Source organism: Nomascus leucogenys, chromosome 16, assembly GCF_006542625.1.
Source record: "Nomascus leucogenys isolate Asia chromosome 16, Asia_NLE_v1, whole genome shotgun sequence".
NCBI lineage: Eukaryota > Metazoa > Chordata > Mammalia > Primates > Hylobatidae > Nomascus > Nomascus leucogenys.
The window spans coordinates 43,463,316-43,480,276 of record NC_044396.1 but is presented as its reverse complement, the minus strand read 5'-3'; the positions used below and the strand labels follow the sequence as shown (position 1 = coordinate 43,480,276).

Below are 16,961 nucleotides of genomic sequence, written 5' to 3'. Positions count from 1 at the left end.
TCAGCCAAACTGTGTTTCATTATAGTAATCTCTAGTTACTCTTCCAAACTTCCGGTTTGCAATAAACTAGCACATCTTCCACAGTGAGGCTAGATTTATGAACTTGAATATTATTCCCAAACCACTATCTCTCCAAACTTAGAACAGATAACATATTAAAAATCAATGCCATTTTACATTAAAGATCTCAAGGAATTGCTCATGACTCACACAACAGAAAATTCTTTCTCAGACACATCTTTTTCCAAACCAACACTGAACTTGGTACTTACTTCTGGTATTGAACTTTGCACACTATGGCGTATTTGTCTATTTACGTTCTTCTTTTCCCCTTTTAAATCACAAATTTCCTGAGAGCAGGGAGCATGTCTTAGTATATCTACGGTAGCACTAGTGAGAAGCAGTTTCTGCCTTTCAGTAGAAACTCAGTATCTGTTAACTCTTTCTTTTTACTGATTTCTAATCTCATAATTTGTTCATGTAATGTCCTCTCCTCTTTGATAAAGAAAAGTGGAATTATTCTCTCCCTCTAAAATTCACCATTCTAGGAAACTTCTCCTATTCACCCACTCTGCTCAAATCAACCTGCCTCTCCTGAGCCTTCTCAGAAACACTTGAACTACAATTTGAAAGGGATTACCAATTAACTATTGTTCTCCAGATCAATGTTGTATGCATATTTGTCCCCTCTAACGGTGCCTGAAGGAATGGTATTTTTAACCTCCACTAAGTATAATTAGTGAAAATAATAAAAATTGAATATAACTACATTTCAAAACAATAAACCTTTAGTTTCTTTTATTTCCTTTTTCCTGCTTTCATTTAAAAATCTCTGCTTCATCCCTAACCCAAATATAAACTGATTAAAGAGATGAAGATGGGAAATAAAACGTGAGTTCTGAATGCAAAAGGTGCGCCTTCCTACACATCTGCAGCAAACAGCAACTAGACAAAGCCAGGTTAGAATATCTGATGCATGCTCACACCACTGCAAGCTACCATAACATCTAATGCCCATTTCCCTCTATTTGGCTCCGTTGCAGTAGAACAACTCCTAGTTACCATCACCCAAGTGATATTTTAACTTCTCATACTTAATATTTGTTAAGCACTTATCAAACGTCAGTTCTTGCCGTACAGTTTGGGATATTTCAATAAACAAAGCAAACAAAACTCTCCCCACTGTGGTGCCCCCATCCTAGTAGTATACATTCTACACACTGGAGTATTATTATGCCTCCTCTTTTCCAAGATGAATCACTCAGCAATTTATTCCTTTCTTAAAGCCTATTTGCCCCTGATAGGGGAAATCTTTGTTGCTGTTCTTAAGGCCCACTGTATATTCTTCAAATCTCTTTCATGCTGTAAAGATTAAATACATAGACTGTAATCTACAACAAAGTAACCACTGACAAGTTCATCTTGCCAGCTGCCCAGATACAGCTAGTTTATGAAGATGGAGGAATTGCAACAGAGAGCGAGTTTAATGCATGCAGATCAGGCTAAATGGGAGACTGGAGTTTTATTATTACTCAGATTAACCTCCCCCAAAATTTGGAGGCCAGGGTTTTTAAGGACAGTTTGGGAGGCACGAGGCTAGAGAGTGGGGAATGCTGATTGGTTGGGTCAAGGATGAAATCATAGGGAGCTGAAGATGTCTTCTTGCTGTCTTCAGTTCCTGGGTGGGTGACACATAACTAGTTGAGGCAGTTTACTAGTCTGGGTGGCACCAACTGGTCCATCAGAATGCAGGGCCTAAAAAATACCCCAAACTCCAATCTTAGATTTTACAATAGTGATGTTATCCATAGGAGCAATTGGAAAGGTCTAGAGTCTGGCTGCATGACTCCTGAGCCATAATTTTTAATCTTGTGGCTAATTTGTTAGTTTCACCAAGTCTGTCTGGTGCCTCAACAAGGAAGGGGTTTGTTACAAGAGGGACTGTTATTATCTTTGTTTCTAAGTTAAACTACAGGCTGGGCACAGTGGCTCACGCCTGTAATCCCAGCACTTTGGGAGGCTGAGGCGGGTGGATCACCTGAGATCAGCAGTTTGAGACCATCCTGGCCAACATGGTGAAACCCCATCTCTACTAAAAATACAATATAGCTGGGCTTGGTGGTGGGCATCTGTAACCCCAGCTACTTGGGAAGCTGAGGCAGGAGAATCACCTGAACCCAGGACATGGAGGAAGACAGCTTGCAGGTTAGAAGCAAGATGGAGTCTGTTAGGTCAAACTTCTTTCACTGCCATAATTTTCCTATGTCAGATTTTTCCCACTAACATAATTTTTGCAAAGGCAATTTCAGTAATAGTGAAATGTAAGACCATTTTTTAGAAAATTCAAACAAAATAATTTATCTTGCATGTAGCTATGTATGTAAACACAATTTCATTCAGATCAGGTTTTTTAAATTTTTTGATTAGGTAAAACATGATTTATAATTTTTACATAAAACTAAGACTTTCACTGAATTTTATACTTTTCAACCCACTGGTCTAGCACCATGTAAACCTAACTTCATCTATATGCTTTCATGTGTTTTTATATTTCAACTTCTTATAAATATGAATTACCTTTAATTTTTTAATTTGCATGCCTAGAATATACTTTGAATGAAGAGGCAAAATTAGACAAATCCACAATGAGAGAATCTTTCCTAGTTTCTACAAATTAAACTCTTGCCCATAGACAAGTATCCTGCCAGTGTGGGGTATGTCTGTGTGCATATCTTGGATACAGTGATCACACTTGAGCTTATTTTTCCTACAATTCCTACATTTTTTTTCCTTTGTACTCATGCTTAGTGAGTTCCACCCGTGTTATTTTGAAGTTTATTTTTCTTCTTTAAATTAACACCCTTACAAATGTCCCTGTGAACTGCATGCTGTTTGTTGCTAACCTGAATTTCGATTACGTCAAATCTATTAAGGTGATTTACTTATACAGGATAAAAATTTCATGGTAACAGAAATAGAAATATTTGCTATAGGATGAGTGTCACTTGATTTAAATGTATTTGCCTTTAAAAATGTTTCCAAATTTACAACAGCAGACATGTTGGAACCATTAATGTTTTTATTCAATTCAATTTAGTACAAAAAAAAAGCATTTCTTGAGTAGCTACCAGGACTGAGGCACTGTTGGGTTTTTAAGGTATAGTAATACAACCATGAATTACCATTTACCTTTGAATGCATCTTAAATCCCTTTGGAGATTATAAGCATACCTTACCATAGCCTCTAAACATACGCAAACTAGGGTAATTAAGAGGACTGTTTTCATTCTGTTTTCAAGGGTAATGTCATTCCAGTCTAGTGGTTCCTAGTCAGATATAATGAAAGTGAAAAATAATATGCATCGTTGTTATGTATCAATAATATTTCTTAAGAACAAGGAAGCACAGGCATTTTGAGTAAAATGACTCACTACCAAAATTTCAGGTGGAGAATTTTAAAGTAAGACAACGAAATCAATGAGTGATTAAACAAGTCAAAGAAAACACTACAGTGGAAGTAGCAAAAGTAAAACATAAATGAGGAGTTTTCTGTGGAGGCTCTTCTCTATAAAAGTACCAGAGTAAAGGTTAAAAATCAGTATTGTCTGAGTGGCAGACACCATCAGGAGGTAGCCTCAGAGTGCTCCTTTAGGCCTCTGCTAATGACATATTGTTAATGCACAAAACAACTGGTGACCCACAGGAGAACCCTGATGTTCACTGACAGCATGTGTGAGAAGCCACACTCAAGGGGCCAATCCCAATGAAGAGCTAGGACACCACAGCTCTGGAACAGGCCTGATACTTATGATGGAATGCAGGAAACACTACCCTAAAATATGGCACCTTGGCACAGTGAGTATTTTAAGCTGAAGGAAATGAGAGAACTGTGGAAGCAGGAAGGTCTCCCCGACCCTCTCCAGCCCACTCTCTCCTGAAGTGGGCCATAGAAACTGAAATTCCCTCTCCCCTCTCTCTCCCAATGTAAGCCACAGAAACTAGAATTCCTCTTGCTTCTTCTCCCAGGAACCAGCCCACAAAACCTGGAAAGGTCACCTCTCTGACCTTCCCTCTCCTTGTTTCCCCTAAAGATCTTCATGTGACAGGTGTCTTACTTTATACCTGGAGGAAAGAAATATCACACAGTGACTTCAAGAAAAACCTGAACAGACAGGCCTTACTAAGTTCCCCACAGTTCATTACCATTAGATCATACCCTTTGGTTCTCCAATCACACTTCTGCATAAGTATCCATAAAAATACAAAGTTTTCCCTAGGTCTTTGGATCATCATTTCTGAAGCCTCCTGAGCTACATAGAGCTTATCGAAGTGAATTTGTACGCTTTTCTCTTGTTAATCTGTTTTTTTGTTATGGGGTCTCAGCCGGGAAGCTTGCAATGGGTGAAAAAAAAAAAAAAATCACGTTTTGTCTCCTACATTTACAATCATTAAATTTAGAACAGAAACTCTTCATCCCTGGCAAATCTTTTAATAACTACACAAAAGGAGTCATAAGATCATTTACATGGGTCAGTTTTAGGTGAAGACCTGCTGTGGGTGTTTGCTTTCCTAATTGGTTGCTGTGTGAGCTTAGGGTTAAGAGGCGTTACTACAAACCTAAGAGTGCTCGCTCAGCCTTGGAATGCAGTAGACACTAAAAATACAGTCAGCCTCCTCCCTTTGTCTTGCTGATCTGGTTATAGTATCAGGGAATTCACCACTGGCCAAAGCAGTGCCACACTTTCCTATAATTTACAGAGTATTCAAGAGCTTCTGGCTTTATGGACAGGCTGTGTAAAATTTCAAATCTTTTAGCAATAACTTTCCAATGCAATAACTTTTCCAAGAACAGGATTGGAATTTTTAACAGAAATAATAGGAAGCTAGAAACCTCTAGAGAATGTTTGAGCCTCTGAGCCTCTGAGTTTAGGAGGCAGAAGGGCAAAAGTTACCAATGTATAGTATGATATAGGCCAGGAAGACTTTCAAAACCTTAACGTTAAGCTAAAGATTTTTACGAATGTCTATTAGAAAAACATAGCAACAGTATTTTCCCTGTAATCCTCAAGGATTACACTCACTTCACCTTATCCTGGGGATTGACACTGAACTGATACACATTGGTAGAGCCAGATCCATTTTTTAAATACTGAAATATTGAGAGCAACAGGAGTCAGAGAAACGCTAGGCAGACAGGAGTGGCCCCTGGCAAAACTCCACCTTTGAGGTGAAAAGCCTGAAACCCACAGCCCAAAGTGAAAACTTCCATCCTTGTGTGTCGGCTCTCTCCTGATTGGTTCTTTCTGAATAATGTCTTTTTACTAGTCAAATGTTGCCTTTTGGAAAACTACCTATGGCCTGCCCCACCTCCCCATCCTGTGCCTATAAAGACCCAGACTCAGTCGGTAGAGAGGATAAGCAGCTGGACATCAGGGAGAGGCAACTTGACTTCAGAGACAGCGGCTGGATGAGGCAGAGTTGGCTTAACTTCAGGGTAGAGGGACTTGCCCTTCCCATCCTTTTTCCAGCTCCCCTCTTCACTGACAGCCACTTTCATTGCTCAGTAAAATTCTCCACATTCACCATCCTTCAATTTGTCCATGTGACCTCATTCTTCTTGGGCAGTGGACAAAAATTCAGGATGCACCAAGTGCGGGTAGCCAAAAATGCTGTCACACTGGCCCTTTGCCCTCACTGGTGGAGGGCAGCTGCCCTACGCAACAAGGCAAAGGGCCCACAGAACTGATAACACGCTACTGTCCGCAGATGGTGGGACTAACAGAGCATTGTAACACACCCCTTCTGGGACCTTGGGATTACAGGCACTCCCATCTGGATGCTGCCATGCGGCCTGCACAGAGTTTGCTCCTGCTGGTGCTAAAGCAGCCGGCCAGTTTTTGCACTCACTTGCTCCAGTGCCTGCACTTGTTTGCTTGCGTGCTCCCTCCCATGAGGGGTTGAGTGGGGCAGGCTAAGTAAAATGGGCACCCCTGTTGCAAGACCTGCAAAGGGGTCAAGAAAATATCCTGCATCAATATTTTCATATTGGATGATGAATAGCCATCGTCTGAGCCCCCTTGTGTCTCCCTCATGTTCTGGTTGCCCTAGAATGAGAGAACCCCTAGAGTTCACAGCCCACTGCCAGGGTTAGGCATCAGGGCCTGGATCCCAGCACAAAAACATGGGGCCCTGATGGCATGGCCATCCAATGCCTCATCCACATCTTGGACCCTCAAGGATCCTTGCTCCTTGCTTGTCCTGAAGGTTGCACTCTAGGAGTTTCAGTGTACCAAACTGCTTGTTAAAAACAGTATTTTGAGTATCACCCCAGCATATATGGACCTGTTATTTCTGGTTTGCCCCTTTACACAGCTCCCCTTACCAGTGTTTTTTACATTTAGCTACTACTTTACACACATGTGTTGCCTTCAGAGGCCTCAGAGGAGTGACCTTAACCCTCTGGACAAGCCTCATGTAACCTAGCTATTGTGTGCTTATCTCCAAAAGGCCTAGAGAATCTCTGCCTTATGTCCAATATTTCTTATTTTAATGTTCTGTATATCAAATTCTGTGTAACCAACTCATTTATGCTCTTTGACCTTTGTCAATCAATTTCACTGGGTTCTACATTTTGGCTATCTCTTCCCCAAAGCAAACAGAACAAATGCCTCTGGCTTTTTTCAAATTGTGAAATATCTCTAAGAAGAAGTGATACTTGGGTTTGAAACTCCAGTGCATGATTGCCTGCCTCAGCTCAGCTCAGCTCAGCATGATTGCCTTCCAACATACACAGAAGTCCTGAACCTGGCATTTCATCCTGAGAAGCCCTTCAGGAAGGGAAAACAGAAGGGGCTTCCAACATTGATGCAAAGTAGCACAACGTAGGCTGGCATAGCACAGAGTGTTCTCCCACCTATTGCAGAGCCACTCATCCACCTGACATACTGTCAATAAGGCTGGTTCTTGGGAAATTTCTAAAGAAAACTTTGGTTTTGTATTTAGAATCACCTCTGCCTCAAGTATCCTGACTCTGGTCTCCTCATGGGAGAAAGCCAGTTTCTCCATCCTGTTATTCTCAGTCCTCCACAATGGGGCCTTAGGAAGTGGGCAAATCCGGATGAAGCCTCAGCTCTAAGGCTACCTGGGGACTCTGGGTGAGCTACTTAACCAGGCTCACACTCAGCTTCAGCATCTGAAGAATGAGCATGCCAATAGTTTCTTTGTGGCAGGATAATACTCCTGTGTTTTAATCTGTACATCTCCATCCAACTTCCTGTGATCACCAGATTCTTTCAATTGAATGCCAAGGACTTCTTCCAGTCCCTCAGCCCCATCAGATAGAGCTGAGTCACCCACAGCACAAATAGGAAGAAAAAGCGTGAATATTAAGTGTAGGACAAAAAGATTCTGCTAAAAACTTACAGAGGAAGTTTACTCACTGGGAAGAATAAGATAACCAGCACACTGAGAAAAAAAAAAATTGGAAGAGTCAGGGAGAGGCACACAGGCTGGAAGTGAAAAACCAAGAAATCACCATTCGGCTGGGCGCAGTGGCTCACGCCTGTAATCCCAGCACTTTGGGAGGCCGAGGCAGGTGGATCACGAGATCAGAAGATCGAGACCATCCTGGCTAACATGGTGAAACCCCATCTCTACTAAAAATACAAACCAAAAAAAATTATCTGGGCATGGTGGCGGGCACCTGTAGTCCCTACTCAGGGGGATGAGGCAGGAGAATGGCATGAACCTAGGAGGCGGAGCTTGCAGTGAGCCGAGATTGGGCCACTGCACTCTAGCCTGGGCAACATAGTGAGACTCTGTCTCAAAAAAAAAAAAAAGAAATCACCATTGAGCTAGAGTATGAGGCAGCTAAATAGAAAGTGAGCAACCACTGAACTATCCCTTTGGTTACTACCCAGGGAAGATAAACATTTCCAATGTTGACCCATTTCCCACTTTGGAGTGACACTTACCTGTGCCTCTAGAAATTCTGCCCAGCAACTTCCAAACACAAACACAAAAGCTTGTATTATATAGTAACACATTATCTCATGGTTCTGAACACTCCTACGAGCCCCAGAAGGGAAAAGCTTGTATAACTTGTGAATGTTGAGGATAGGAAGGCTACTTACTGATGTTCCTCCTAGGACACCCTATCCTAGGGGGTGACCGAACGTTAGATGAAATTGTACTTCTAACAAGTCTAGTCATAGTAATAATGTTACCCATTTTTATCCCAATTAGTCCACTTACCAGTGTAAAGACTATAAGCATGACAGTTTGTCTCTTAAGCTTGGCTTCCTCTTCTCTGAAATGGTGATAAAACCTACTTCATTATGCACTTGTGGGTAGATCAGGGATATTAACTACACATGTGTATGTGCATGTGCTTCGCCTTTGCATTGTGAGCATCAGTGCAGCTCACCTGACACAAACTCACCAGTCTGCAGCACCAACAGGGACCCTGGGAACCATGAACGGTTGAAGTCCTCCCTCCTCATACCCCAACAAGCTCATGCAAGTTCTCCCTTATAGCTAGACATCATGACTGGTAAGAAGGGAGAGGGGGGACCTCAGAATTTATCCAGAAGATCTAATATAAACTAAACTATTTTAAACAATAATAGATGGAGAGCATTAACAGGAAGGTTAAATGTGCAATCTTACTTGTTCCTCATCCCACCGAAGAATTATGAATATATGTAAACTGTTATGTTAGTTGTCTTTCACATCCCCTCCTAAGGCTCAAGGTGTTAAAGAAAAACCCCTGTCTGGGCACAGTGTCTTAGGCCTATAATTCCAGCACTTTGGGAGGCCAAGGCAGTGGATCTCTTGAGCCTAGGCATTGGAGACCAGCCTGGGCAACATGGCGAGACCCTCTCTCTACAAAAAGTACAAAAGTCAGCAGGGCATGGTGGCATGCGCCTGTAGTCACAGCTACTCAGGAGACTGAGGCAGGAGGATCACCTCAGCTGCTGTGAGCCGAGATTGTATGACTGCACTCCAGCCTGGGTGACAGAGTGAGACTGTCTCTAAAAATAAAAATACAAAAAGAAAAACCCCTAATATTTAGAATTTAAAATAGCTTCCTTAGTCAAGTACAGGGTTTCCAGTGGTGGAAATTCAGGCACCAAAAGGAGCAGTAAGGAAACACTGTTGAGCTGGCCTTTCTAGAACCTTGGTTCTCAAAGCATCATTCATGGACCAGCATCAGCAGCCACAGCTAAGAGCTTGTTAGAAACGTAAACACTCAGGTCCCACACCAGCCTTCCTGAATCAGAATCTACTTCCTAACACAATTCCCAGATGATTTGTACATACATTACATTTCAGAGGCCCTATCTAGAGGGTCAGGATTCCTCTCTTATCATACTAGGCATGTGGCTGCTCTCCTCACTTTTTAAAAATACCAGTCAAGGGAGACCACCACATGTAACATTCAATTTCCAAAACCCACTCAGAAAGTGCTATTCTCATGTCTACAACTGGCAAATGTCTTAAACATTTGCTGAGAGAAACAAGAGCAGATGCTTACTGTTCCATCGCATCGGCCATCCTTGATTCTTAGATACATTTGTGCATTTTTCACACTTTCAAACATGCAAATCCCAGAGCTGATTTTATGCACTTTCCAGTAGGATTTTTCAGACTGGCTTCCCACTCCAGTGCAGCTTCCATCAGGCTGGAGACACAGGGCCTGACACAGGCTTGTAGCAAGCAGAACCACAGCACTGTTGAGGAACACCCCCTTCAGAGCAACAAACAGAACAGAAAGGCAGTCAATAACAGGCTCGTGTTTTGCTAGAGGCAGACAACTATAAAGGCAATTCTCTTACTGAAGCCATAGTGACCAGGAAGCTTGGTGGCTGAAAACCAGCAAAAAAAGGAAACAATGTAACTGCTATGCAAAAGTAAACAAAAGGAGATTGGTTTACTTCAGTTATCATTTGTTGACAGTATAAAGGCCAGCATGAGATGCTACAGAGATTTTTAAAAGATACAAAACACAAATATTTCTCTTAAGGAATTTACTATCACCTTAAACAAATGTTAATATTAATATAAAGCATAATAAAAAGTATGCTGTAAGAGTAACTGAATTATGGAATACCCTCTATGGATATTTAAATGTATGCATATAGGAATGAATGTAAAAAGATATCAAATACAAATAAGATATATTTAAGAAAATCCTATGTAATCATTAATTTAAGAGGAAGATATAAAAGACTCTTGAGAGTTAATTAGAAATACACTAACACAGTAAAACTGATAATAGATAAATACACAAATCACAAAAGATAAAATACAAATGGTGAATAAACATAAGGAAAAGTAATCCATGCTAGTAATACAAAAAAAAAAAAATTGGATATCTATTCCTCTAGAAAATTGTCAAAGCTCTTCTCCTTAAGGACCATACTCAACAACACTGAGGTCAGTGAGATGGGTGTTTTCCTACACTGCTGAAACTAGTTGGTTACTAAGAATTTAACTTTACCCAAAGAAGTCCCGCCTTAGCCTCAGCTTCTGAGTGGTAATCTCTTTACCCTTGGAGTGTCATGCCTGATAGGAGTGTCGTTGTTTGCCTGCAGACCTTGGGCCAGCCAGATAGTAATAATGTGACGTAGGGTAGGGGACTTTAAGTCAGAAAGTGTTAAGTGACCTCCTGAGAGGGTGGAGACTGAGACCAGCCACATGGACTCCCTACAGGATGGAAGCCCAATAAAGACTCTGAATACCAAGGCTGGGGAAGCTTCTTTGGCTGGCAATACTCCATGCATACTGTCACACACCAGTGCTGAGAAAGTACCTTTGCCTTGACTCCATGGGGAGAGAACCAGTGCACATTCCATGTCTGGTGCTTTTCCTGGACTCTGCCTTATGTGTCTCTTTGCTTAGCCAATTTTAATCTGTATCCTTTCTCTATAATAAACTGTAACTTTGAGTATAACAATTTTCAATGGGTTCTGTGAGTTCTTCTGGTGAATTATCAAGCTTTGATAGTGGTCTCAGGTCCCCCAAACTCTGTGGTTGATGTCAGAAGTGAGGATAGTATTATAGACTGTTCCCCCTAACTTTATAGTTGGCTTAACTTTCACAGGAGTAAAAATTGGGACATCTGAAGAAATAAATTTGGCGGTATATTCCCAGAGCTTAAAACTTTCATGTTTTAACCCTTAAGTTCAATTTTTAATTTTCTAAGCTGAGAAAATAATAAACGATGTGGTCAAAGGCATACGTCAAAGTATATATTACAGTATCATACACAGAAGTGGGAAAAGAGAAAGATTAAATGTTCAACAACAAAAAAGACATATACGTGTGTGTGTGTGTATCCATGTAATACTTACATTTGAGTATTATGAAACCATTAACCTTAAGTTTAACCTTAAGCTAAATAACATGAGATGTATGAGTTAAAATTATGTTGTTTTGGGAGAAATAGTAATGTGAGAAAGTGTTTATTATACAGTAAGTACAGACATACCTTGTTTATTTGCACTTCACTTAATTGTGCTTCACTTTATTTGCTTCACAGATAATTTTTTTTTAAATTGAAGGTTTCTGAGAACCCTACATCAAGCAAGTCTATCAGTGCTATTATTCCAACAGCATGTGTTCACTTCATGTCTCTGTGCCACATTTTGGTAATTATCACAGTATTTCAAGGTTTTCATTATTATTATATCTGTTATGGTCATCTGTGATCAGTGATCTTTGATGTTAACTATAGTAATTATTTTAGGGGGGCATAAACTATGCTCATATAAGACAGTGAACTTAATCAACAAATGCTGTGTGTGTTCTGAATGGCTCCACTAACCAGCCATTCCCCTGTCTCTCTCTCTTGCCTCCCTATTCCCTCAGACACAACAATATTGAAATTAGGCTAATCAATAACCCTATAATGGCCTCTAAGTATTCAAGTGAAAGGAAGTGTCACATATCTCCTGCTTTAAATCAAAAGCTAGAAACGATTGAGCTTAGTGAGGAAGATCTGTCAAAAGCTGAGACAGATCTAAAGCTAGGCCCCTTGTGTAAGGTAGCCACGTTGTGAATGCAAAGGAAAAGTTCTTGAAGCAGATCAGAAATGCTACTCCAGTGAACACATGAATAATAAGAAACCTAAACAGCCTTATTGCTGATATGGGGAAAGTTTTTGTGGCCTGGATATAAGACCAAAACCAACCACAATATTCCCTTAGCCAAAGCCTAACCCCAAGAGCAAGGCCCTAACTCTCTACAATTCTATAAAGACTGAGAGAGGTGAGGAAGCTGCAGGAGAAAAGGTTGAAGCTAGCAGAGGTTGGTTGATGAAGTTTAAGGAAAGAAGCCATCTTCATAACATAACAGTGCAAGGTAAAGCGGCAAGTACTGATGGAGAAGCTGTAGCAAGTTACCCAGAAGATCTAGTTAAGATAATTGATGGATTTATCAACAGATTTTCAGTGTAAATAAAACAGCCTTCTATTAGAAGAAGATGCCATGTATGACTTTCATAGCTAGAGAGGAGAATTCATTGCCTGGCTTCAAAGCTTCAAAGGATAAGCTGACTCTCTTGTTAAGGGCTAATGCAGTTGGTGACTTTCAGTTGAAGCCAGTGCTCATTTACCATTCCAAAAACCCTAGGGCCCTTTGGAATTATACTAAATCTACTCTACCTGTGCTCTAGAAAAGGAAAAATAAAGCCTGAAGGACAGCATATCTATTTATAGCATCATTTACTGAGTATTTTCAGCCCACTGTTGAGACCTACTGCTAAGAAAAAAAAAATTCAAAATATAACTATTCATTGACAATCTACCTGGTCACTCAAGAGCTCTGATGGACATGTACAAAGAGATTAATGTTATTTTCATGCCTGCTAACACAATATCCATTCTGTAGCCCATGGACCAAGAAGTAATTTCAACTTTCAAGCCTTATTATTTAAGAAATACATTTCCTAATACTATAGCTGCCATAGACAGTGATTTCACTGATGGCTCTGGGCAAAGTACACTGAATACCTTTTGGAAAAGATTCACCATTCTAGATGTCATTAAGAACCATTATGATTCATGGGGATAGGAGGTCAAAATATCAACATTAACAGGAGTTTGAAAGAATTTGATCTGAAACCTCGTGAACGATTTTGAGTGATTCAAGACTTCAGAGGAGGAAATAACTGCAGATGTGGTAGAAATAGCAAGGGAACTAGATGAGATGTAGAGCCTGAAGTTGTGACTGAATTGCTGCAATCTCATGATAAAACTTGAACAGATGAAAGATTACTTCTTATAGATGATCAAAGAATGTAATTTGTTGAGACGCAATAAACTCCTGATGAAGACACTGTGAACATTGTTAAAATGAGAACAAATAATTCAGACTATTAAATAAACTCAGTTGATAAAGCAGCAGCAGTTTGAGAGGATTTATACTAATTTTGAAAAGTTCTACTATGGATAAAATGCTATCAAACAACATTGCATGCTATACAGAAATCTTTCGTGAAAGAATGAGTCAATCACTGTGGCAAACTTCATTGTTGTCTTATTTTAAGAAACTGCCAGAGCCACCCCAACCTGCAGCAACCACCACCCTGATTCATCAGCAGCTGTCAACATCGACGCAAGACACCCGCTGCAACAAAAAGATTACAACTTGCTGAAGGCTCAGATGATCGTTAACATTTTTTAGCAGTAAAATATTTTTAAATTAAGGTATGTACATTTTTTAGACATAATGCTGTTGTACACTTAATAGACTACAGTGTAGTAAACGTAACTTTTACAGGCACTGGAGAACTCAGGAATTTGTGTGACTAGCTTTATTGAGAAATCCGCTTTATTGCAATGGTCTAGAAATGAACCTACAATATCTTTGAGGCTTTAAATATAAGTAGACTTTACCTGAATACTGATTTAATAACTATGCTATACTAGTTAAGATAATTATTTTCACTGAAAATCTTTTCCTTCGCCTTTAAAATACAGACAGTATTTGTCGGTGTTTTTGTGATGATTAAATTTAGTCTCGCCGTGTGGTGAAATTCTCAATAAATGTCTGGAACAAAATGGGAAACCTCATAAATAATTGCTATTATATTTATATAGTATAATTTTAAGATAGATTCACAAACACATAAAAAAGAATAAGCATTATGAAAGGATCAAATTTATACAACACTCAGAGTATAAATTCTAATTGTTAGAAAAGTTCAATATACACATTTGACTCCCAAATGCAAGGTTCTCTAACTTTTTATTAAGAATTCCCACATCCATAGTTTAATCTCCAACTTCAATTACATATAGGATATTAATCCCCTCAGAGTGTCATTGCTACTAAAGCTGTCATCTCTATTGCCTTTCAAAGGCTGGCAAACAGAATGGAAATAGGCAGCAATGCCACCTAGTGGGAAGTGATTCGATTACTGCATTATGACTCAATTTAAGACTTTTCCTCAATAGGGCAAAAGAAAGTTGGGATTTAGCAATATAAACTTTAATAACTTTCCCCATTTTACCTTGACAAAAATCACAAATTCTTTTGAAAGATTTGCATAGCCTGCTGATGATGCATCAGCTATTTTGCCATGACGATCAAAAACAACTGTGTGACCAGGAACCAGTGCCGACTCAAGAAGTGCACAGCGGTTAGGCTGATAAAGCACCCGCAGCTCAGTGGTGGCTTCACCACTAACCTAAAAGGAAAAACAAAAAAACCCTCTAAATTAGCAAGAGAAAAAAAATTTTAATGTAATCACATTATATACATATACAGGTGGCTACTTCATTTTATGGGAACTTTGTACTATTTATAAAATCTCATGATTTTGAAATTCGATAGGTTTTATTCCCCAGACTTAATTCCAATGACTTGCTCCAATGACTTCCTTCTCTTGATTTCTCAGAATCTATGGAAGAATGTTGGAAAAATAACTTCATTGGCAGGATAATTTAATAAGATGCTAATACGTATCTTATCATTTTTTTTCATTTTCTCATTTGTGTCCTCCTAATTTAAGAGTATTTGGGACTAAAAACTGAAATCGATAGAAATTTTATCTCATTCCTAAATTTTGCTTTCAAAAACGAAACAAATTGAGGTTATGCTACATTTGCTCAGGACAGCGTTTTAGGTCCCACCCCATCTGCCTCTAGTTCCCCAGGGAGGCAGTAGGGTGTGAAGAGGAAAAGTCACTGGTGCCTCTTGAATGGCTAGATCCAAAACACTAAGTCTATCAACCTCAGCAAAGTTCCATTGCCCAAGTATGGCAGGTAGGTGGCAGAGCTATTGATCTGCAAGAAACCATCTGACACTGGATGAGTACATCTCAGTAACCAGTGTGGTTCAAAGCTATGACAGCTGTCACCAGATATTCTGAGGCCCACCATACCAGGTGAAATCTTCTGTGAAACAAGATGAGTCCCATAGTAACTAAAATGAAATCTCCCACCAACCTAGTGCAACCTAGTGGAATAAGGGCTTTAAGGTAGCCTTAATTTGATTTTACAAAAATATAGTAATGAGATATTTCTTCAACTCTTAATTCAATGGAGTAGATTCCATATCCGTATTCATATTTCTTAAGCATTTACTATGACCAGGCTCCATGCTGATCAGAATGTGCTATGAACTACAGTGTAGGGTACCTTACCAAGTCCAGAGTAGAGAAGAAAAGGCTTCATGGAAAAGTCTGACTGATTGATCACTTAGTCAGAATTTCAGGCATACAAATTACATAAGGTGGGTTTTTTTTCAATAAGAATTATTTTCCCTTAAATTAAATAACATCACATGAGTTGAAATCAGCCTGTAATGCCAGTATTTTGGGAGGCTGAGGCAGGAAGAATGCTTGAGCCCAGGAATTCGAGGCTGCAGTGAGTTCTGATCATGCCAACTGCCCTGTAGCCTGGGTAACAGAGCAAGACCTTGGCTCAAAAAAAAAAATTAAAAAAAAACAATTATTGTATAGCATTATATGAGGAAGCTGTAGCATGAGTGTTAGTGTCAGACTGCCTATATTAAATTCCTGCTTCCACACTTACTAGCTTGTGACTCTGTGCAACTCAATCCTTCTATTTTTCATGTTCCTCTTCTGTTAAATACAAATAATAATGGATTCTCTCATCTAGTAGACTTAAGAATGAAATATTGTAATACACATTAAGCACTTAAAACAGTGCATTAAAGTTATCCTATATTGTATTATTTTTAAAAATAAATAACATGCATGCATTATATTAAATGCTACTTTTCAAATCTAAACTAAGCAGCACAAGGTATAGTTATAAAAAAATTATTGTTTTTCCCCCAACAATATGGTCCCTAAAAGGGCCATTGAGAAGTCAGTCTCCTTTTGAAAGCTCATTAAACTTTTGAATGTTATTAGAGAATTGGTCTACTTTTTCTTGTCTAAATTTCAATTGCTGAAATTTAGAACCATTTATGCATCACAATCTCAACGATTAGTGAAACAAAACAGAATGAAAAAAGCGCTAGTACAAGCCAAAAGGAAATGGTAATCTTATAAATGTATCTTATACAGAAAATACATACAGACATAATACTATTGATATATGGCAAAAAGAAAATTTACTACACACCATTCCAGTGACAACGCCATTGTCAAGAGCAAGAGAAAGATGCCTCATCTCATGACTTTGGAAAATACATATATTTCTTTTGTTGAAAATAACATCAAAGACACCTGGAAAACATTTTTAAAGTATTAGAAAGCAATTTTTGCTTTTAAAACTTTTTTTATTCAATATATACTGAAATCTCTTAATATTTTAAACTTCTCAATTAAATGTTTTCAGTCAAAGGTAAAATGCCTCTCCATAGTATGTTCAGTTTGTGAAAATTCATAGTATAATGTACACACTTTTCTCATCTATATGTATGTGAATAAAATGATTTTAAAAACTGGTGATTCCTTGATCCATGACCTATTTCATTTCCTAGTC

General features: G+C 39.1%; 1 protein-coding gene across 1 annotated transcript in view; it reads right to left on the bottom strand.

Annotated features, from left to right (window-relative positions):
• LOC101179227 (lipoxygenase homology domain-containing protein 1) overlaps positions 1 to 16,961 on the bottom strand; it is a 158,904-nt gene that overhangs the window by 79,509 nt on the left and 62,434 nt on the right. Inside the window, 3 exon segments of the mRNA XM_030795086.1 lie at positions 9,536 to 9,748; positions 14,516 to 14,692; positions 16,599 to 16,702. Of these exon segments, the coding sequence (XP_030650946.1) occupies positions 9,536 to 9,748; positions 14,516 to 14,692; positions 16,599 to 16,702 (494 nt within the window).